The sequence below is a fragment of the Mirounga angustirostris genome, unplaced genomic scaffold, assembly GCF_029215605.1.
Source record: "Mirounga angustirostris isolate CCGP_5_RB_7025 unplaced genomic scaffold, mMirAng1.0.hap1 SCAF_5, whole genome shotgun sequence".
Classification (NCBI taxonomy): domain Eukaryota; kingdom Metazoa; phylum Chordata; class Mammalia; order Carnivora; family Phocidae; genus Mirounga; species Mirounga angustirostris.
The window spans coordinates 140,906,835-140,930,127 of NW_026991713.1; the positions used below are offsets into that span (position 1 = coordinate 140,906,835).

General features: G+C 60.5%; 1 protein-coding gene across 13 annotated transcripts in view; it reads left to right on the top strand.

Annotated features, from left to right (window-relative positions):
- MAPK8IP3 (mitogen-activated protein kinase 8 interacting protein 3) overlaps positions 1-23,293 on the top strand; it is a 47,398-nt gene that overhangs the window by 20,425 nt on the left and 3,680 nt on the right. For 3 of the 13 annotated variants that reach the window (XM_064592315.1, XM_054507422.2, XM_064592311.1), the window contains exons 5-21: positions 1,927-2,071; positions 5,677-5,923; positions 6,791-6,893; positions 7,090-7,208; positions 16,369-16,426; positions 16,877-17,029; positions 17,674-17,755; positions 18,826-18,956; positions 19,390-19,446; positions 19,529-19,699; positions 20,420-20,546; positions 20,737-20,832; positions 20,942-21,097; positions 21,662-21,827; positions 22,537-22,719; positions 22,810-22,999; positions 23,104-23,223. In XM_064592315.1, the coding sequence (XP_064448385.1) occupies positions 1,927-2,071; positions 5,677-5,923; positions 6,791-6,893; positions 7,090-7,208; positions 16,369-16,426; positions 16,877-17,029; positions 17,674-17,755; positions 18,826-18,956; positions 19,390-19,446; positions 19,529-19,699; positions 20,420-20,546; positions 20,737-20,832; positions 20,942-21,097; positions 21,662-21,827; positions 22,537-22,719; positions 22,810-22,999; positions 23,104-23,223 (2,304 nt within the window). The other 10 variants (XM_064592309.1, XM_064592312.1, XM_064592310.1 and 7 more) reach the window with 10 other exon arrangements.

Sequence of the window (23,293 nt, forward strand, 5' to 3'; positions counted from 1 at the left end):
ACAGGCACGCGTCCCCGCCGCTGTCCTTTGAGGCAGGACGCTCACACTCTGCCCCTTGCCTGGGGCCAAGGGCCCCGCTGTGCATTTCTTCCGCAGTGGAGCTGGGCCCCAGGAGAGGGGTTCCCGCACCGGCACTGGGAGCCCAACAAGGAAGAGTGAGCGAAGGACATGCCCGGGAGCCTCGGGGGAGCAGATGCTGTGGCTCTGGAGGCCAGCCCCTCCTCCAGGATGTGCTAACCACGTGGCCACTGGTGCCTTCCCAGACACCCGGGACCAGGCAGGCTGCGGCGGAGGGCAGTCTGCGGGGGCAGAGCCTCGGGGCCTGCTGAGGTTTTGATGCACCTGCAGACGCAGAGCTCCCTAACTTGGTGCCTTTCTTAGGGTCTGAGCGTCTTTAACGGTCAGGTGACCAGCTGAGATGTGCCTGAGAACGCATCCTCTGTCGGGGACAAGGGCTGAGTGAGGCGCCTGCGATTGTCCACAGGAAACTAGCTTCCTGGGTGGCCTAGGCCCTGACGTGCAGAGGTGCCGGCGGCTCCAGCCCCTCGAGAGCACAGTGCTCTTCTGGTGCTGTCCCTGGTGCTGTCCCTGCCACAGACCAGCTCCCGGGACAGCACAGCCCGGTCCCAGCTCTGCGGGAGGCAGCATCTTGCTGAACAGGACGCACCAGCCAGCCTCGGACCAGACAAAGCAGGACTCTGGCTCAGCCTCTGTGTTCTCCTCCTGCTTCATCCCAGCCCTGGCCAGCCCCCAGAACCACATGGGGGCCCCAGCCAGAGAGCCCCCACCTCCCAGGGTCATGCTTCATGAAGCTGCCTGCCCGGGGGTAGGAAGTTCTCGTGGACCGTGGCTGCTCCACTCTTCCAAGCACCGCAAGGAAGCTGCCCACCTTCCCTCTCCAGAGCGGTCCAGCCTCCAGACCTGGCTGTCTGGGAATCCTGAGGAAGCATCCGCCACTCCTCGCACCGCAGTCCCTGGGGGTCGAGCTCTGTGTGTGGGGCTCTGATGCTTGGCCACAGCAGCTCTGAGCAGCGCGGGCTGTCAGGTGGACGACTGTCTCTGGGTGTGCTGCGTCTGCCCCAGGGCAGCGCAGGGACTGGCCGGGCTGCGTACCACCTGGCCCCCAATCAGAAGCCCCCGACAGGGCGTTTCCTCAGGGACTGAGCCTAGCAGGCAGCTTCGGGCTCCATCCTGACTCCAGGTGACCTGCATTCCCCGTCTCCTGGCACACCTTTGAAAGAGCTCCCCTCTGGGGTCCGTGCTCCCTAACGACCGGGAAGAACCGCATGGAGCAGGAGAAAGGGGCCCCCGTGGGCTGTAAAGGACATGACACCAGCAGCAGGATGGGGCCCTTCTTTACTCTGCATGTCCAGGCGGACGTTTTACCCTGAGGAGAGCTCACGGAGGAACAGTAAAGGAGTCGGGTGGGGAACAGGGAGCAAAGAACAGAGCTGAAGGGTTGATTCCTTCTGCCTGGCCCCAGGAGGCAGGCCTGGGCTCCATGTAGGAAAGACCGTCATGGTAAACGTGGCCACTCAGGAGCACTCTGTGCCGGCCTCGATGCCGAGGGGCCTGCTGCTGGCACTGCCGTGGGATTTCTTAGCCCACAGAGCAGCTCTCTGTAAAGTCTAACCAAAAACGACGAGTCACAGTGGACCAAAGGGGAAGGGTCCCTTAGGCCTGCAGAGCAGCTGAAGTGCCCCTGAACACGGGAACAGGTTTGGGGACACAGGAGTCGTAGCTCGGCACGGGCAGCCCCTGTGCAGGCCGGCTGCCCCGGAGCTCACGCCCCACCCCACACACCGGGCCCTCATCCAGTACAGCTCGGTCTGCAGGGCAGGCCCCCGTGCGTCCAAAAAGCCTCCAGTTCTCGAGCTGTGAGCCCCATCTAACGTCCGCTTCCTCCCTCTCTCCCTCACATTTCAGCAGGAAGGAGCGCCCCACCTCTCTGAATGTCTTCCCCCTGGCCGACGGCATGGTACGTGCACAGATGGGGGGCAAGCTCGTGCCTGCGGGGGACCACTGGCACCTGAGTGACCTCGGCCAGCTGCAGTTCACCTCCAGCTACCAGGTTTTGTAGCCATGCTGTGGAGTGAGGGTCCCTCCCTGTCACCCATGCTCATTCAGGAAGCGTCTTTGTGTACAACCCTTTGCAGCTTCCCCTGCACCCAGGGTAGTGGGGTTGCGTGCGGAGGTGTACCAGCACCTGAGGAAAGCACCAGCCCGGGAGGCGTGGCCTCACATGGGGCCTTGGGGCCTCTGCAGCCAGGGCGTACCCGTCTGTTCGGGCTGAGCTGAGCCTTTGTTCTGGGGCACAAGCATGTCTGTCCCCCAGACCCGCCCCAGAGGACCAGCCCCGAGGCCACCCTGGGCGCCATCCCAGAGTGTCTTGCATTGTGGTGTCTGAGGTTTGCACGCCCACTGGAGACAGTAGGGTGAGGGGCCAGTATCTCACCTCTAGCCTGCTGCTACCTTCCTATCCGTGCTATCGACTGCTGGGTCTCTGAGTTTGGGGGGGGTGGCTGTCCTGGGTGTGCGCAGCTAACCAGGGAGTGCAGTGCACCCCTCAGCGGGGGCCCCCCAACAAAACCAGGGGCAGGGACTTTCCCTGGCCCGCCACTCGATCATGGCCCCTGGTCACTTGTGGCCAGTGTTGGTCTGTGAGCTCAGCCCTGCCTTCGCCAGACAGGCTGTGGCCGCATCGCCAGGTAAGGATGCTGCCCTTGGGGCTGGAGGAGGTGACCCTAGGCCTGGGGCACTTCCCACAGAGCCCGTGGGAGGTCGCCTGCGGAAGGCAAAGCACCTGGGCCTCCAGGCCTGGCCAGGCTGGCAGATGTGGGGCCTGGACTTCTCCCGAAGCTTCTTCCTGCTGCAGCTTGTGGCTGACTATCCCTCTGTCCCTGGGTGTCCAGCCTGCCTGCAGGAGGTGGCTGCAAGCTGCCCACTCTGTCAGAAAGTGACCCCACTCGCTTCAGCTTTTGTTCCAGACAGTGAGCATGTCTCTGCGACCTCTGACCCCGCCCCCATTATGGGCCGCCCTGCCTGTGTGCAGGGCCGGCGGGAGGCTGGGGCTCCTCCACACACTTGCCGGGAGAAGCCGCAGGGGCCCCCCCAAGGCCGGGTGCTCAGAGCCCTGCCTCCTGCCTGTGGCCGAGCCAGCTTTCTTCCCGTGTCTCTTCTTTCTCCTGCCTCGTCGTCCAAAGTAGTCTTGCTTTTCATCCCACTGTTTTATGTTTCAGTTTGTAGGTGTGTTTGATTTGATTTTTTTAATTATGTTTTAAGTTCTTTTTATTTCATGCTCTAGGTTTTAAGGTCTTTCTAATTTCTTAATTTTTTTTTGTTGTTTTTTGTTTTGTTTTTTGTTTTTATGTGCTGTATTTTCAGTGTTTTAACCAAACAGTTGTGGCTACTCATGGTGAGGAATGACTGCTAAGAGTTTGGGTACTTTGCATTTGGAGGTCACTGCCACACGTTGGTGTTTAGGAGGTTGAGAGGTTTGCCGCTAGGTAAGTGGTGGCCAGGGGAGCGTCCCGCGGGTAGGTGGCGGCCTGTAGGGTCAGAGAGAGCCAGGGACTGGGGGAGGCCTGGCCGTGCCGCACGGTTCCCCTTGGTGACTTCTGGGGTCAAGGAGGCCCACTGCGATCCTGCAGACCCGAGTTTGCCAAGCATGGACAGGCTGGGAACCGGGAACCGTGGCCTTGAGGAAGGTGGTCCAGAAAACGTATCGTTCTGAGAGGCATGAACTCACATACTGGGCCTCCCCCAGCCCTCGCCAGACTTCCCTGTGCCTCTGGTCTCCTGCGGCCATCTCTCCTTGAGGGCTGGCAACAGAGGCATCCCCTTGCCTGTGGGACGCCTGGGAGCCTTCGCTGTGTGGGGCGGATAGACCACCTCATCACAGAGGCTCTCAAGAAGGGATTTTTCCTTCTCAAATTGGCCTTAGGCTATAGATGCCAAGTAGAAGAGGCTTGTACCAGGGTGCTTCTAGGGGGAGAGGCACAGGCTATTACGCTGGGCATACCACCTCGGCACAACAACGATCTGGGCTGGTTCTCAGCTCTGGGGGCCGTCCGGGGACCTGCAGGACAGTGAGCAGACATTCCCCGCCTATACCCACTGGACGCCAGGAGCGCCCACCGTCCCCAGTCATGACAGCCACAAATGTCCTGACATCGCCAAGCATCCCCTAGGGACATGGTGGGCCTGATTGTGGAATAGTGAGAGTCCTGGCAGAGAAGTGTGAGGGGACCGTTAGATGAAGCCAGACATGGCCATCCCAGGCCCTGGCCTGACGCTGACCACATGGGTCAGGAAGTGGCACGTGTCAGGATTCCCAGCCAGCTTGCTCTTCACGAGAGCCTGGTCAGCCTTTCCCCGGTGAAGGCGGGTGTAGGTTGGTCCCAGCGTGCGTCCAGCTTTATGGAGAGGGCCAAACATTCCCTGCCATCAGCTCCTCCCCTGCGAGAAAGAGCTCCCGGAAGCATCCCTTCCATGGAAACCACGTGACCCAGTGCTGTGGGCTCCTGGGGTGTGCACCAGGAGCTGCAGCCCCTCCTGGGGCCGTGCCCCTTCTCCACATCCCAAGAGGGTAGCAGGGTGTGCGGGGGCTGCTGCCCACTGAGGACTGAATCGGGGTGAGTCAGGTCGTGAGTGTTAGTAGACGAGTGGGCCACTTCACGGATACTGTCCAGTGGTTTCACGAGGAAGGACTGTAGGAGAAGAGTGGCTTTGTTTCCCGTGCCGTACTTACTCACGTAGAGTGTATTCTCTCCAGGGAGACTCTGGTTTTGGGGTTTTTTTTTGTTTTTGTTAAAGACTTTTTTTTTTTTTAAGTTATTTCCACACCCAACGCGGGGCTCGAACTCAGTACCCCAAGATCAGGAGTTGCATGCTCCACCGTCGGAGCCAGCCAGGCACCCCTCCAGGGAGATGTTTAAGGTCAACAGTTGATTGCAGTTTTTAATAATCTGGTCTCGGAATGTTTTAAGGATGACCCATTCTCTGGAAGTGGGACTCCAGTTTGATTGCATATACATAGCTACGTAGGGCAGACCGTGAGGTCCACTTGAGCCGTGGGGGTTAAGAATTACACATCCCCTGGTGTCTCCGTGTTTGGGAGGTCGGCGCCCCTTCCCAGGCCCAGACTGGCCCCAGGGCAGGAAGCAGGAGACCTCAGCAGCTGGCCGCAGCCCAGACGGCTTGATCAGAAGGCATGCTCAGCCTCCTCCCTGGTCCCCATTTAGAGCCCTCTGCCCAGCCCTGGGCCACCACTTGTTTCTGACCACCCCCTGGCTGCAAAGGGTTGCTTGCCATGTTCGTGTAGCTTCATGTCCATCACACGCGGCATCGGCGGGCTGCCCGGAGCTCGCAAGCTAACAGCCCCAAGCCAAGCCCTTTAAATAATAAAGTGTCAGCGGCCTCCGGAAACCCAGAGGCAGCGGCTGGGTGAACCCAGGGACTAGGCCAGAGGAGTGGGCCGGACAGGAGAGCAGGGGTCCCCAGTCCCCTCCAGTCCTGGCTCAGGGTGCTGTTTTATAGTGGCCAGAGAAGTCGAGCGAGGGGGCCTCACAGAGGTGGCCGAGGCCCCGCTGACCCTGCACGGTGTGCGTCACCGGGAGCCTCCGGGGCGTGCCGACCCACATGGCGAGCTTCGCCCTTCCCTGTGTTTGGCCTTAGTGTCCGCAGGATGAGATGTCCGAGTCAGGCCAGTCTTCGGCGGCTGCCACACCCAGCACCACGGGCACGAAGTCCAACACGCCCACGTCTTCTGTGCCCTCGGCCGCCGTCACGCCACTCAATGAGAGCCTGCAGCCCCTGGGGGACTACAGCGCCGGCACGAAGAGCAGCAAGCGAGCGCGGGAGAAGCGCAACAGCCGCAACATGGAGGTCCAGGTCACGCAGGAGATGCGGAACGTCAGCATAGGTGCCGCGCCGGCCCGCGGGCTCCCGGGGCTGTGGCGGGGAGGCCGAGCGAGCCACTCATCCACCTGCCCCTGCTGGTCCAGCCCCCGCTGCCCCGCCCCTCCCCTGCTGGCCTCACCCCCCCCACGCTGGTCCCGCGCCTCCTTGCTGGCTCCGCCCCCTCCTGCCCCTGCTGGTCTCCCCCTTCACCCCCGCTTTCCCCGATCCTGCACCGCGCCCCCCCCCCCCCCCCCCCCCCCGTGAGGTTTCCCTTCCAAATAGGGCTCTTGGTTCCGGCAGATGTATCAGTCGGCTCATGCCGCACTAAGAAACATCGGAGACCGGGTGTTGTAAGCCACAGACATTTGCTTTCTCACAGTCCTGGCAACCAGGAGTGAGCAATCCGGGTGTCGGGGTGTCGGGGCTGGCTGGTTCTCTCGAGGCCTCGCTCCTGGGTGTGCAGACAGCCGCCTCTCCGTGTGTCCTCAGCCCTTTTTCTTACAAGGACACAGTCGGATGTGGCCTTATTTTACCCGCACCTCTTTAAAGGCCCCATCTCCAAATGCAAGTCACACACTGGGGCCCCAGGGACTACGACTTCAACATGTAGATTTGAGGGACACACTTGGCCTCTGGCAGTGCACCCCAGTCATCCCGCAGACACACTCAGTACAGGAGGGATGGAGGAGAAGCAGGATATCTGGTCTGTTCATTGGAAATCATGAAAAAGAGCCGTGGTTCTGGGGGATGGGCCCCTGCTGGCCACCAGCCAGGGAGGAGCCCTTTCCTGATGGTCCCTGGCTGGTGGTGGTCTAGTGTGGGGTCTCCAGACATGGGGCCGGAGGGTGGGCATCCCCCCTCACCCTGGGGTTCCTGTGTGTCACCCCAGGCATGGGCAGCAGTGATGAGTGGTCTGATGTTCAAGACATTATCGATTCTACACCAGAGCTGGACATGAGTCGGGAACCCCGCCTTGATCGCACGGGCAACAGGTACTCACTGAGGCTGGGGTCCCAACAGGCTCCGTGTTCACTGTGGGTGTTGGTGCCTTCGGCAAAGGTGTCCCCTGTAGCGTTGCACAAGCAGCGTTGGCATTGAGCGGCCCGTGGGCGGTGTTGGAGGGTCCCCACCTGCCGCCCGTGAATGCTGCCCCCTCACCCTGAGCTCCCCGGCTGCATGTCCTCACAGCCCGACCCAGGGGATCGTGAACAAGGCTTTTGGCATCAACACTGACTCCCTGTACCACGAGCTGTCGACTGCGGGGTCAGAGGTCATCGGGGATGTGGATGAAGGAGCTGACCTGCTAGGTAAACTCAAGTCACCCCCGGGACCCCAGGGCCTCGGGCTTGCTTTTGTTGGTTTTGTTGTAATGAAAGCAAAGTCTGTCAGTTGCAAGCCAGGAACTTCTTTTTACAGTTTCATTGAGATGTAGTTCACGTATCATAAAACATATCCACATAGAGTATAAAGTTCAGCAGGTTTTAGGGTGCTCACAGAGCTGTGTTACTTTCTAATTTTAGAACCTTCTATCCATGCCCTTGAGCACTCAGCCTAGGCAGTGCACTTTCTAGCAATTCTGCTCCTCAAGGAAAATGCCTGGACAGGTTCACTGCCCGTCTGCGAGCCTGCGGTCACTCCCAAAAGTCCCTGCACCTGGGTCGGAAACGGGTGCAGAGACAGTCCCTTGTGTGGGCTCACTCCGGGTCCTTCCTGTCCTGGGATGGGCATCAGGCATGCTGGGCGTCTGCCAGCAGGGCTCCGAGGCCAGGCTGCGGCCCTCAGCACTGCAAGCGGGAAATGGGATGCTCTGGACTGCATTCAAACCACATCCCCCCACACCCGCCCTGTGACCTTTTGTCCAAAGCCAGGCTGCAGGACAGGAGCTGAGACCTTGGAGCTGCACTCAGTCCCCTCCTCCCGGCGAGGTAGGCTCCAGGGCCAAAGGTGGCTGTGTTGCCAGGGGATCAGTGGTTCCGTTTTCGCCCTCTCCCCACGCCACGTCCACAGAGGTGGCTCGCGGGGAGGGGTGCTCCCCATTTCTCATGGCTCAGGCGGGAGCAGAAGCTGGAGCCAGGGCTGATGCCTCAGTGAGGGGAGGTGCCTGCAGGCGCTGTGGCCCTGCACATGGCCACCTGCTGCCCGAGGAGGCGGAGCTGCCTCACATCCAAGAGTTTTTACTGCTAGCCTTCCTGCTGTTGTTCCTCTCCTCTGATTAAGGTGTGGGGACCTCCCAGGAGCCCAGTTGCCCGTGGCGACAACGCCAGCAACATCTTGTGCCTGAAATGGAACTTTTTTCAGCCAGTTTTTAAATTGTGGCAAAATACACATAATATGAAATTTACCTTCTCGCTGACGTTTGAGTGTGTGGCTCAGTGTGATAAAGGATGTTGGCCCTCGTTGGTGAGACCAGGAGCATGAGCAGGAGGCCTGCCTTCGGCAGTGTGTGTTTCTTTTTGTTGTTTTTTGTTTTTTTTTTTTAAGATTTTATTTTTATTTTTTTACAGAGAGACAGAGAGAGAGGGAATACAAGCAGGGGGAGTGGGAGAGGGAGAAGCAGGCCTCCCGCTGAGCAGGGAGCCTGATGCGGGGCTGGATCCCAGGACCCTGGGATCATGACCTGAGCTGAAGGCAGATGCTTAATGACTGAGCCACCCAGGCGCCCAGGCGCCCAGGCAGTGTGTGTTTCTAATGGGATTTTTCTCATAAGTTTTGTAAAAACATATATTTAAAAATAAACAGAAACTTAACATTCAAAAAAAATTTACTTAGGGGAAATATTGTGACATCCTCCCACTCTCCTTTATGGGGCTCAGATAATGCTATGTATCTTCTAATTTTTATTTTTGGAAAAGCAATACATGTTTCTAATAATATTCAAATAATATCAGAAACTGCCAAGAAGAGAGTAAAAGCCACATGATTCCCCGCCCATGCCATGATGAGTGTTTTAATATGTTGGTGCACCTTCCTGGGCACCACAGCACACGCATGTACGTGGGGTGTGGGTGTCAGGTCATATCTGTCCTCCTCTTTGTGGGCGATGTCACCATTTCCCTGACCCACTGATATTCCTCCACACATTTCCCTTCACGGGACTGTAAATTCCTCCCCTCTCTTGGTCCTGGGTTTTGCTGTCTGGACTTCTTTAGGGCAGATTTGTAGGGTGGGAGCCTCCAGGTAAAGGTGTGGGCTCCCGAGAGCGGCCGCACACTGCTTTCCCAGATGGGGCTGCATCAGGGCTCTGCTTGAGATTGCGCTCACAGCTGCAGGAGCCCGGCCTGGCTGGCCTGCAGGCACTGGACCCGCCGGGCTGGGAGGGGCATGGGAAGGAACGTGCCTCAGGAGGATTCACGCACCGGGACGAGGCTGTAGTGGGTAGCCGTGCATGCTCTGTGTGTCCACGAAGGAGCACCTTTCTGCCGGGGCCCACCTTAGAGGCTGTGCGGGTCAGAGGACACCGCCCAGCAGGCCACCACGCACTCCTGAGCATTTGAGGGTTTGATAAGAGATTACAGCCTTTTCCTTAGGAAAACACATAGGCACCCAGCAGCTTGCATTTCCGTGCCAGGGTCTGCAGGCCCAGCCTCACACCAGCCCCCAGCTGCTTATGTTCCTGGCCATAAGCAGCTGGAGGCATCCCGAGATATGTTCACGGGCGGGAAACGGAATGTAGGGGAGGGGGCAGAGCCGGAGTCCACCGGACCTTGTACTGTGGCCAGTCTCGTCTCAAGATTCCACCCTCAACATGGTCACAGGAAGAGTCTCGCCAGTGTTGGACGTGCTCGGCCGCCTTTCATCCGGGGTTCCACTGCTGTCCCCATGTTATGGAGGAAGAAACAAAGTCAGGGAGGGCGGGATGAAGTAGCAGGGTCAGGACTGAACCCAGGTCCGACCTAGAGCAGGAGCCCCGACTGACCACCTGCTCCGCCTTCCGTCACAGCTCTTGGGATGGAATATGCCATTCAGTTCACCTGCTCCAAGTGCACGGTCCTGTGTTTTTGAGCACTTTGAGCAAATTCAGAGTCAAGCGGTCATCATTACATTAGAACATTTCAGCCACAGAGGAAACCTGTGGACAGTCCCACCCCTCCTCTCACCCCAGCCCCTGGCAGCCACTCCTCTGCTTCTGTCCTGCACAGTGGCCTCCTCTGGGCCATACCAGTGGTCCTCCTCCATGTGGCCTCTCCTTCAGCATGACGCCTTTGAGGTTCGTGCATGTCGTGGGAGGTGTCAGAGTCGCGTTCCTTCTTACAGCTGAGTTCTGCTGCATTGCACGGGTAGGCCACACCTCATCCATCCATTCGTCCACAGATGGCCACGTGGGTCATTTCCACTCTTGGCCATAGTGGCCGATGCTTCTGCTACACTTCTGGTCCCTCACATGGTTCTACAGGATTGCCAGAGCTGACCAGCCTCCTTGCTGCCCAGTGACTCGGGGTAGCCTGCCTATCGGTCCATCCCATTGGCCGCAGTCTCCCACCTCGCCCAGTGGCTCCAGGCCATGGGGCTGTCCCCTCCCTGCCATCTTCAGGGCTGCAGGGTGCGTCTGGTGTCACTCCAGATGCCACTTTCATAGAGAACCTGCATCAACGGTGATGGGAGGAAAGAGTGGCGAACCAGCAGCGCACGTCAGTAAGCTTGACCTGCAGGCCACATTGACCGAATCGGGAATGGGGTCATGACTCCCAGGCAGATGTAGGACGGCTCCTGGAGTGGAAGTGATGTCTGCTGAATGTCCTGGGGGCACTTCCCTAGAACACAGAGCGCCTGACACGACCTTCTCATGAGAAGATCTAACCCATGCATCTGCTAGGTCTTTGTTCCGAGAAAGTGGAAATCGGAATCCTTCTGTCATAGGGTGACAGGGCATGAGTCACTGTGCTCAGCATGTCCACTGGAATACCCTGCATGGGCACCGCTTCATTCTGGCTGGAATGAGCCCCATTCTTGGGAGTGAAGGAGCCTCCCAGAGCCTCAGGCCGGCAGCCCCGAGTTTAAAAGGGATCAAGTGCTGTGGCACTCTGCTCATGGGGCGCTGACGGAGGAGCCCCCCCTTCATCTGGCAAGGCGGAGGAAGGAGATGGGCTCAGCTGCAGGCCCCGGCCCATCCCTGTTATCTGGCTCAGCCGGGGTAAGCCTCAGGATGGGAGTCCTGGTCCCCCACCCCCACACCTGTGGAAAAGCTGTGTACCTGACCCTATGTTCCCCAGTGGGGCTGCTACACAGAGAAGCCTGGGGCTGGCGGGGGGCTCTGGTAGTCTCCGTTCTACAGCTATTTTTGCCATGGAAAGGTGCTGTGGTTTCGGATCGGCTGAGGGCAGCATCCTTCAGTGCTCCACGTGCCTGCATCAGCTGTTCCCCATGCCTCTCCGCACTTGGACTGTGAATTCATTTAGCAAGAAGGAAGGAAGGAAAAAGACCCTGGAGAGGCAGGTCTCCTTATGTTTCACTGAACTCCTGCCACCACTTGCCAGACATACCATTATTTGAGAAATCTCCAAGAAAGCAAGGCCTTGCCTCCAGTCGAAAGAGGACAAGCCATCGAGCGTGAGGCCGCGGTTGGTCCCAGAGGCGCCACGCTGCACCCCTGACAGTGGGCCTCTCGGAGCTGGCCTAACTGGGGAGTAAGGGAATTCATCCTTGGTGACCACTCAGTGCGAGCCGGAGTCTAGTGGGCAGCTCCGGCGAGCCCATGCAAGCCCATGCTAGGGCGATTGTGTGCCCCCTTTACAAATGAGGGAACTGAAGAGAAGCCGGGCAACTGGACTTAGAATCTGAAGGGCTGCACAGGCCGGCGGCCCGTGCATTCTCTTCTGCGCTGCCCTCACGTCACAGGTCCTGCCCACGTGGCAGCCAGACCTAGAACGTGTGTAGAAATAACCTTGAGAAAGAGACAAACCTATGTGAACAAAATCAGGAAAAACGACTGAAGAGCAGAGACCTCAAAAACCGAGACCGGGGCGCCTGGGTGGCTCAGTTGGTTAAGCGACTGCCTTTGGCTCGAGTCATGATCCTGGAGTCCCGGGATCGAGTCCCGCATCGGGCTCCCTGCTCGGCGGGGAGTCTGCTTCTCCCTCTGACCCTCCCCCCTCTCATGTGCTCTCTTTCTCATTCTCTCTCTCTCAAATAAATAAATAAAATCTTTAAAAAAAAAATAAAGATGAATACTCCCAATATAAAAAAAAAAAAACCCTGAGACCTGCAGGCTGAGCTCCGTGAGCCTTCCCGTGATTCGCAGAGCAGTGTGTGGTTCCAACGTCAATTCACTTTATGAATGGATTCTGAGGATCATCCAGGAGAGTAGACGTGAGAGTAGCCCAGAAATATCTGAGAAAGAACAAGGCTGCAGGGTTGCCCGATGTTCCAGGCATGAAAGCGTTTACAAAGGTGTGACCAGCAAAGGCCGAGCCGGGGCGGTGACAAGATTGTGGCCCCATGAGTTCCTGGTGAGAGCCGGAGCCATGTGGGGACTCGGGTAGGACAGACGCAGTACTTCAAGCCACGGGAAATATGGTGGATTCATGGAGTGTCCCCCTGGTGGGAAATGAAGTCTGGTCCCCACCTCCACCGTACACAAGACTTGTAGATGGATTGAAGATCTGAACGTAGAAATGCAAGGACGCAGAGCTGGAAGAGTGGCGGAGATCATATTGGTGATCTGGGCCTCCCTGCTGGGCCACGGCCATAGAGGAAAATACTGACAGGTGTGAGGCATGCAACTTCAGGAAGATACATTGTTTCCGACCCAGGGTGGTCTGCAGCGTTTACAGAAGTGGAGTACAATAGAACGTGGGCGGAGGGTAAAATAGATTCACGGAAGATATCAACAAACATACCAAAGGACGCTCAACTTCAAGAACAAACCAGAACTGAAAAGGGAACGCGGAGATAACTCCTCAAAAGATCCACAAAAACGAAGCAGGTGCTGCCGCGCCCCTCCCCGGCCAGCAAGTGGCGGTGCATCCGGCTATGTGGGGCAGTGGCTGGCCCACCGGGCCAGAGGGGACGGGGTCAGGCAAGGCCTGCCTGTGTGGGAAAGCACTGAGCGCCTGGTAAGTGATGGGACGGGGCGCTGCAGGAGGTGAGCTCCGATCTCCGGTGCAGAGCATCCCGGGACACGGGTGGGGGGCGAAGCACCTCATGCAGGAGGATGGCTAGCATGGTCGTGATTTTGTTCTATAAATGCTGGTGTTTATCCAGAAGGAGTTCCGAGAAGATCAGCTGTTGACGGTGGCTGCCCTGGGAAGGAGCGAGGACTGAGGGCGCCGGTTTCTTATTTAAATTCCGACAGCAAACTATATACTTTGGCATTTAAGTCAAGTGACTTCATACTGTCGCTTCTGTGGGAATTGACCACATAGAACGGTAGTGTTGCAGCCCATCTCCTGCTGGGTAGCGGAGAGGAGTTTGGACCCCAGTGAGGAAGGCACTGCCAGCCCCACATGCCCGCCGCCCCCGCAGCCCGCCCTCCTACTCCGTCCCTGCCAGCTGGCCCTCACTCCCTTTTGTCTTTGCCCAGCCTTCACCTGAGGCCGCATACTTCCCAAAAGACCCGAGCTGGCTGGGGCCTGTAAGGCCAAGCTCATGCACTCTGGGGAGGGCGTCTTGAGCCTGGACGCCCTGGACACCCTACCCCACCCACGCACGCACACGCACACACCCCACCCCCATGCACATGCACACATCCCATGCTTGCAATGCACGCACACACATCTCACACACCTGCACACACACGTACCCCATGCACGCACATGCATGCTCACACATGTGCCCCCACACATGTACCCCACTCACATGCATGCACACACCTCACCCCATGCATGCACATACACACACATGTGCCCCACGCATGCAATGCACACATGTATCCCACACATGTACATGCACGCACACGTATCTCATGCACTCACATGCCACACACCTCACACACATACTCCACACACACAAATGTACCCCATGCATGTGCACGTACCCCACACATGCATATGCACACATGCACATACTCCACGCACATGTACACACACACATATAACCCACACATGCATGCACATATGTACTTCACACACACACGAGCACACACAGACCCCTCACATGCATATGCCCACCCCCACCCCCACGCATGCAGTGCATGCACACACACGCACATGCACACACACGTACCTCATGCATGTACACCTCACACACACACATACACGTGCACGTGTGTGCACACACACATACCCCACACACGCACATGCACACACACCATACCCATGCACGCTCTCACCTTCCCGGGTGTCAGCTGCAGAGGCTTTGCCCTCCTGAGGGCCGAGCAGGTGTGGGGCCCGGCACTCTGGGTCTCTGTCTTCCTATAGGGTTGCCGTCCCCAGTGGGATTTGTCACCCACAGGCCCGGTGACATCTGCTTGTATTCTTTCATGCCTTTCAATACAGAGATGGCCGCTTGATGTTGCTTTTTTTTTTTTTAATAAGAATCTCTTTATTTTGTTGGTTCCAGTCACCCACTGACCTTTGTCACTTCCTTTCCCCCGTCTCTCTGTGCTTCACTGGACACGGCCCCAGGGGAGTTCTCAGGTGCGTATCTCTGCTGTCTGCGCCTTTGCGCCCCTCCCCCCATGGCGGCATCCAGCTGGACTGGGCAGCATCCTTGGGACAACTCCCTGCTGCTGTCCAGTCACCTCTGGCTGTGCAGCCCGTCCCCTCCTGGTCCCCTTCCAGGCCACTAAAGGCACACGTGCTTTTGCTCACCAGCCTCCTGCTGCTCGGAAGCTTATTTTTGGCTTGCTCTACTAGCCCACTGACAATGGCCTCAACCCTGTCCTTCCAGAGGCCGACAGTCCCCCAGGGCCATTTCTTACGGTTCTCCGGAACCATCAGAAGCATAGGACAGTTTGACTGGATGGGACTGCAGGCCCAGTTGTGTGGCATCTCCCCTCTGTCGGGTGCACCCCGGAAGTCGGGAGTCCTCTTCCCACATGGTAGAGGACTCTGCTCCTGCTTTCTTGCTGTGTTCCCATCAGGAGGGCCTGAGCCCCCAGCCCACCCACGTGCACCCACCTGGTGTGCTCAGAGGCACGCCAGGTCCCCTCATTTTGCAGAGACTTGCCCCCTAACCCCCATCCCTCCTGGCCCAGGAGTTGGGTGCATTGCTTGACCCTCCACCTCACCGCCCAGGTGCTCTTGACCTGGTGGTCTCCTGTGCAGCCCCCAGGATACACTTTCCAGACGGAGGAGCCTGCCCCTCCCGTCCCTCTCCAGTGTGCACCCCCAACCCAGAGACAAGTAGCCCTAGCGGACCGCCCCCCTGCTGCTCACACAGGCTTAATGCGCTTGTTTTTTCTCCCTTCCCTCTCCCTGCCGCCCTGGTCGCCCGGCTCCCGTGGGACTGGGACGGCTCTCCTAGTGCGCCATGATTTCTTTGGTAAGGCCAAGGCCCCGTTTCAGTTCGTGTTTCTCCCGTTCCTGCCTTTCTCTGTGTGCCTCACACCTTCTTTGTGCTTCATGAGCCGTTTGCTTTGCTCTGCATGGTGGGGGCGGTGGTGGGGTCAGCAGGGGCCACAGGCTCTCCTAGCTCCTGGCCCCCAGGGTGGGGGTGGGGCTCGAGCCCTGACTCCCCAGCATCCTCCCTCAGAGCAGACCCTTGACAGGCCAAGGGGGCGGGAATGGAGACAGCAGTCAGAACCCACGCTCAGTGCTCCACGTTCGTGGGTCTTGTCTCATGATTGCCTTAGACCAGGGACAGGTAATAGGAGGAACAGACGACCCTGGGCTTCCGGGGCTGTCTGTCCTGAGTGTCGGTATTTCGGAGTTTTTGTGACATGCCTGCAGAGAGCTTAGTCGGTGGGGTCCACTTTGGGGCTTGGTTTAGAGGAGCTGGGTGGACCCCTCTGTCCTCACTTCCGCTCCCTCTCTCCCTGCTGCTGACCCCGGTGGAGGGGCCATCCCATCTCCTTGGCCAGGAGCTCTGCCATCCTGTGCTGTTTGCTCTGTCCCCATCACCACGGTTCCAGCCGCCATTCTGGGGACAGCTCTGAGAAGGGTCTGCCTCATGAAGGACTCAGAAACCACAGAGCTGGGGGAGATGCTGAGAGGGGACAGAGATTGAGGTGGCTGCAGAGGCCACCTGGTCAGCTCAGGCTGGTGCCGGCTGAGCTGTGACTATACACAGACCTCATGTGGATAGAATGCTATGGGAGGTCGTGCCCATCCAGGCAGTGCCGTCCAGAGGCTGGACTCTGTCCCTGATGGCGCTGCTGGCTGAGAGCCCACCGGAAGACCAGCAGAGGCCTCTCCCCAGGGTCCGTCTACCCAGTGTTCCCAGAGGCCAGACCTGTGGGCCTCGTCCCCCCACATCTGCCCCCCAGGGCCCAGCCACCCCCGGGGAGGAGGGTTGGTGCTCTGGGGCAGGTGGAGTAGCATCTGGCTTAGCTGGCCGGCACAGGTAATATCTCTGTGCCTTTTGTTTCAGGAATGGGCAAGGAAGTGGGGAATCTGCTGCTGGAGAACTCACAGCTTCTAGAAACCAAGTAAGAATGCTCTTCTCCAGGGAGGCCTGGGGGGCTCCATCGGTTAAGCCTCCCACTCTTGATTTCAGTTCAGGTCATGATCTCAGGGTTGTGGGATCCAGCCCCACATCAGGCTCAGCACCGGGCGTGGATTCTGCTTGGGATTCTCTCTCTTCCCCGCCCCCCGCACTTCCCTCTCTCTGAAAAAAAAAAAAAAAAAGGAATGCTCTCCTCTAGCAGGGCCGTTGCTGAGATAGCCTGCCTCCAGGGCTGGGGCCTCCCTGTAACAACCCCGGGGAGGGCCCAGACCCACATGGCCCAGCTCACCCCTCTAGGGTCACCGCCTTTCCCTGCATTCTGCAGTGGGGGGGTCCCCTCTCAGACCCCTGCAGGTGGGCAGGCCTCGTTGAACCCCCATCACACCACGTGCACAGCGGTTCACACGGACTTCTCGACTCTGTCTTCTCAAAGAAATGCTCTGAATGTGGTGAAGAATGACCTCATCGCCAAGGTGGACCAGCTGTCCGGGGAGCAGGAGGTGCTCAAAGGGGACTTGGAAGCCGCCAGGCAGGCCAAACTCAGGCTGGAGGGCCGCATCAAAGACCTGGAGGAGGAGCTGAGGAGGTGAGCCCAGGCCTGGGGCTGGGCCCCTGGGAGGAGGTGGGGCTCCTAGAAGGCGGGGGCAGACCCCCCCAGTCCCTCCCGTCCAGGTTCCCTCTGGAGGACACTCCCCCAGTGGCTCACCTCTGTGCTCACCGTGCAGCCTGCCCCTCCTCCCTCAGTTCCAACTCACACTGGAGCCGCCTCCGGGCCCAGCTGCCCCCTCTTCTCCCCCATCCAGGCCCAGGTCCTGTATCGTCCGCCTGCCTCCTCTTCTCCCTCAGAAGGCACGGTGTCCTGTCTCTGGCAGCCTTCATAGGTTCCTTCGGGAGAAGGGCGCAGAGGAACCCCAGAAAGACATGGGGTCCCCTTCCCAGCACTCTGCGCTTCGTGGTGGCCTTTCTCTTCCAGTCTGATGCTCCCCCCAGGGGTGGAAAGGGGAGGGTGGGAGGTGGGCCTGTGGGGGTGGCAGACCTGCTGGTGCTGGCCAGCCGTCTGTACAGCTAGCCTGCCTTACCCATCCCCTACTCCTGCACTGGGGCAGCCAGGACACACGTCCGGCTGTCAGGCCGCGTGTGAGCAGGGCAGTGGGCCGCTAGTCCCCCAGGGCCTGAGCCAGAGTGCCCCTGGGCCTCCACCCCTGCCACAATTCCCTCCTCGTCCTGCAGAGTGAAGTCAGAGGCCATTGTTGCCCGCCGAGAGCCCAAAGAAGAGGTGGAGGATGTAAGCAGCTATCTCTGTACAGAATTGGTATATTCCACTATTAACATGCGGGGCATGGGGGGCGGGCAGCGCGGGGTGGGTCTCGGGGCCCTCCTCACCCCTTCTGTGTCCTCCCCTCTGCCCTTTCCTGGCGGGAACCCCCATTCAGCCTTAGGGGCCCACATCCCCCGTCAGGTGCAAGGACGGTCCTGAGGACAGCCCTCTGCTCCTTGGGGCTTGTAACTGACTGTTGCAGGGAGGCCTGAGGGGAAGGGTGTGTCAGGGCCTTTTCTCTCACCCCCATGGACCCCCTTTTGGCCCGGGCCCAGCGACCGGTCTGCCTTCCTTCAGCAGATGGCAGGGCCCGGCTCCTAGCCCGAGGTGGGCCGTGGACACTGACCCCACCACTCATTAGCTCTGTTATTTTCAGGGGTGTCTGATGCACATATCAGGGTGCTGGCCACATATTCCTTCGGCCCACCCTACGCAGCCCCCACCTCTGAGTACCCTAGGAGAGAACCAGAGGTGCAGGTGAATTGTGGAGCCAAAGGACATGTCGATCGGCACCTGGGACTCCTTGAGTGGGCCTGGGGGCTCATGCTCACTGGCCTGGCAACCCCCCATGGTCCCTCACCCCTGTGCCAGCCTGTAGCAGCCCAGGACACAGCTACTCGGAGCAGACTGGGTCCTGCCCCAGCACTCACAGATGGCAGACCCCACACAGATCTGCCAAAATCTCCAGCGTCCCCCTGGGACCTTGTGTCCCCCAGTCCTGCTCACTGGACCTTCCCTAGAACCTCTCTTCCTGTGGTTCCCCCTGGGACCAGCATCACCTGTTAGTGCTGACTGAAAGCATTGGGATTGCCGTGGGGTCCAGGGGTTGTGAGAAAAGTCACTGTGTTATGCACCTCAAGTACGTCATGTGACCTTCTGGAAAAGTTACCCTTTTGGGGGTGGGCAGACTCCCCATATGCCCTCCCCACCGCATTTGCCTGAGGATCTGTGGGAATCCGGAGGCCAGCCTGGAGAGGAAGCGTGGTGTGAGCTGGTCTCTGAGGGTGCCGGACGGACCTGCTGGCCAGCCCCTCCCTGGCTTAACGGCAGTGCCCTCCCTGCAGGACAAGATCCCCATAGCACAGCGCCGCCGCTTCACGCGGGTGGAGATGGCCCGTGTGCTCATGGAGCGCAATCAGTACAAGGAGAGGCTGATGGAGCTCCAGGAGGCTGTGCGGTGGACCGAGATGATCAGGTGGGCCCCCTCCTCCTGTCCTGGCCACCCTCGGGTCTCCATTTGTGAGCCGTGATCACTGTAGGAGGCCCTGACAGTGGGAATAAGGCTGACTCCCCCCACCTCCCTCTCTCGCAGGAGGACTGGAAGGGGGCCTGGTGGGAGCCTGTGGGGGGGCCTGGCTGGTCTAGACCGGGCTGGGGCATGTTGGGGGCTGGTATGCCGGGACCCCTCCGGGAATCTGTGACTGACCCACCCAGGAGCACCTTCTCCCTGAGGCTGACCCCCGGTGCGTCTATGGGGGGGGGGGCCTCCCCAGCACCCTGAGACGTCACAGGCAAGGGAGGCTCAGGGTTGGCCTGGGCAGGGCCTAGTGGGTGGGTGTCATCTGGGGGCAAGTCAGCCTGGACGCGGGCTGAGCAACACCCCGCCCCTCACCGCCGCTCCCCTGTAGAGCGTCCCGAGAGCATCCATCTGTCCAGGAGAAGAAGAAGTCCACCATCTGGCAATTGTGAGTTGGGGGTGCCAGGATGGGGAGGAGGCAGGGAAGGCACCCCTTTGGCTGCCCCTCACTTCCATGCCTCCACTGGCAGCTTCAGCCGCCTCTTCAGCTCCTCGTCCAGCCCCCCTCCGGCCAAGCGGTCCTATCCCTCGGTGAACATCCATTACAAGTCCCCCACCACGGCCGGCTTCAGCCAGCGCCGCAGCCACGCTATGTGCCCCATCTCTGCTGGCAGCCGGCCCCTGGAGTTCTTCCCCGACGAGTGAGTGTCCCGCAGGCTGCCCTGCTCCTCGTGCTGGCCTGCACGGGTGGGGGGCTGAGGGGGGCCGTGGGCCCCAGGGTCCCGCCCTTCCAGGCTCTGAGGCAGGAGCAACCCCTGCCTCACCACCTGGGGGATGTGGTCCGTGGCGGGAAGGAGGCTGGCCAGCATCCGAGGTTGACCTCTCTGGGCCGCACCCTGCCCCCCTCCAGTCTGACCAGGTGCACAGGATGTCCCTGGGCACTCCCCCCCCAGTCCCCGCCCTGCATCCCAGAGGGCTGCACACAGCCCCTCCGCTGACCCGGCCCTCCGCCCTTGGAGATGGCACTGCGGCTGGCAGCTAGGCCAGGCCGCACCCTGGGCTGTGGCCTGCACCCCTGTGCTCCACAGAGATTCCTGGGGCCCATAGGAAGCTGGCAGTGTGGGGCTGCTTCTAGGGAATAACTCTGTGTTCGGAATTTTGTGTTTTCCTTAGTTTTGATACCAAGATTTTGGCTCCAGGGCAGAAGTGGGGAATTGTGTGTCTTGAGCCAGAAGACAGGCCCTGGGGAGGGGAGGCGGCACCGTAGGGCACGCTCGGCGGGAGCCGGACAGGGGCAGGTGTGGGTGCGCCTGTGCGGGGAGAGCCGCGGTCCTGCCGCCTGGGCGCCGGGCCCAGGCATGCTCCGTGCAGGGCAGGCCCGCGGGCCTGCGCAGGAAGTAACCTGTGTGCCTCCTGCCCAGTGACTGCACGTCCTCCACCCGCCGGGAGCAGAAGCGCGAGCAATACCGCCAGGTGCGCGAGCACGTGCGCAACGACGATGGGCGGCTGCAGGCCTGCGGCTGGAGCCTGCCGGCCAAGTACAAGCAGGTGCTGCAGGGGGCGCGGGGCGCGGGAGGCTGGGGGGGTGCTGGGGCAGGCAGGACGGCAGCTGGGGAGCCGCCTAGGCAGCCCCGCAGTGCCCCCACGGCCCCACCTATGGAGGGCCCGGCTCTTGCTGCCTGGGCTGGCTCTCTGCCCCAGGACTCGCGCCCACGTGGCCTCTGCCTTGCGGTTGCAGCTGAGTCCCAACGGGGGCCAGGAGGACACGCGGATGAAGAACGTGCCTGTCCCCGTGTACTGCCGCCCTCTGGTGGAGAAAGATCCAACCATGAAGGTGAGCTGGCCCCGTGGGCCTGACAGATGGGGGCGGGTGGGCTGTGGTGGGGGCCCCCGGGGGCCAGCGCAGGGGAGTGGGCTCACTGACCCCATGGCTGCTCTCCCAGCTGTGGTGTGCTGCGGGCGTGAACCTGAGTGGGTGGAAACCGAGCGAGGACGACTCTGGGAACGGAGTCAGGCCTGCGCCAGGCCGTGACCCTCTGACCTGCGACCGGGAAGTGGAAGGAGAAACCAAGAGCAATCACACGTCCCCTGAGAAGAAGGTCAGAGCAGACGGCTGGGCCAGGGACCCCCATCCTGTTGCTCCCAGCAGTGGAGTCGTGTTGAGTGACAGAAACAGGACAGCTGGGGACGGTGCCGCAGGATGGGGCTCATATGAGGTCCCCGCCCCCTGTCCGGGGAAGGCGGGGGCCTGTGCTGCCTCCTGGGTGGGTGGGGACATGCGGGGGGCCAGAGGCTCAGCAGACAGTAGGCTGGAGGGGTCAGGCCCCCAGGCGCGTCTCCCACCTTGGCAAGCTATGTGCAGGAGCGTGGGCGGGGCTGAGGACAGGAGGCTGGCGGAAAAGGCTTCACACACACGGGGTCCAAGTCTTCGTTCTGTGGCCCAGACTGGCTTGGGGGACAGGGACCGAGGCACTGGAGCTCAGTCCTCTTCCATGGGAGTGAGGCCATGCACACCAGCGGTCTAGAAGGGGACATTCTGTCTGCGAGGGAGGACAGCCACATCCCCCGAGGCCGTGGGCAGGGCTGCACCCTTAGAGAGCTCAGGAGGCCCCCAGGACCCGTGCGGCCGCTGGAGAAGCCTGCTCTCCCGTGCTCTGAAACAGGTGAAAGAGCTCCCTGAGCCGGACGCCACCTCCAGCCGCGTGTGGATCCTCACCAGCACCCTGACCACCAGCAAAGTGGTCATCATCGATGCCAACCAGCCAGGCACTGTGGTGGACCAGTTCACCGTCTGCAATGCCCACGTCCTGTGCATCTCCAGCATTCCAGGTGAGGGCCGGCAGCGCGGGCTCTGCACCACTCCACAGACGGCTGGGATGGTAGGAGGCCGCTGAGCCACACCAGCCTTGCTTGGGACATGCTGTGGACACACGGGAGCCCGTGGGGGTGTCCAGAGGGGAGCACACTGACAGTCTCGCCCCTTAGTCCTGTGAACAACTAGGAGAAGACCCCAAGGTGATGTTCACTCACTTGCCTGGAAGGAGATGGGCCACAGGACAGATTGAAATATCAGTCAGGCACTGAGCACGGACCTGCCGGTGGGCCCGGTTCCCACTGCCCAGCTGCTGTGGGGAGAGCAGGGGCTGGTGGAGGCTTGGCTTTGCCTCTCAGCAGCATTCCTCATGCCAGCATTTGGGGGTGGCCAGGGCCCTGCCGGGGGCAATTTTCCAAGATGGCCCAAGCTGCTCAGAGTTCTTAACTTTCTGACACGTGATCAGAGTTGTTTGCTCCCAGAGACCAGAGTCTCGCTCTTCCATGCCTCTTGCTGGCTCTCCAGGCCCGCAGGCCGTGGTTGTGAGCAGGTACCCACGTGCTGAGGCCAAGCTGGCCTGAGAGCCTGGGGCCCACTGCGCTCTCTGCATCAGCAGGCGGCTCCCACCTCCTTCCCCGGCACCCCCATCGGGACGTGAGCCCTGGGTGTGGTCTGGTAGAAGGGGCTCCTCGGTGTGGGGTGATGGGGCCGTGACTCTCCCCCCAGCGGCCAGTGACAGTGACTACCCTCCGGGGGAGATCTTCCTGGACAGCGACGTGAACCCCGAGGATTCCGGTGCCGACGGCGTGCTGGCGGGCATCACCCTGGTGGGCTGCGCCACCCGTTGCAACGTGCCTCGCAGCAACTGCTCCTCCCGAGGGGATACCCCAGTGCTGGACAAGGGCCAGGGTGAGCTGGGCCTGCGCCCGGGCGGCCGCCTGCCCTAAGCCCCTTTGTTCCTCCCCACCACCCGGCCACGCTCACCCTTCCCTTCTGCAGGGGAGGTGGCTACTGTCGCCAGCGGGAAGGTCAACCCATCTCAGTCCACGGAGGAGGCCACAGAAGCCACAGAGGTGCCAGACTCCGGGCCTAGTGAGGCAGAGGCAGCTGTGGTGCGGCCTGGGCCCCTCACGGAGCATGTCTTCACTGACCTGGCCCCTGCCCCGGCCCCCAGTGCCCAGCCTGGCAGGTGGGCTCTCTCAGGACGGGGCGGACGGAGGGGAGGGGAGACTGGCCGAGGTGGGCGGGGACGGGCTCCCACGGGCCACCCTGGAGCAGCCATCCTTCCTGCAGCGAGAACGGGCCAGAGGCCGACACAGGTGGGGTGCAGCCCGAGCCGGAGCCCAGCGCAGACCCTGCGGGGGCCAGCAATAGCGCTGCCCCCACCATGTGGCTGGGAGCCCAGAACGGCTGGTAGGTGGGGCCCTGGGGCAGGGGTTGGGGAGGGTCTCCAGGGCGAGCACCCCTGCCCACTGTGGCCTCC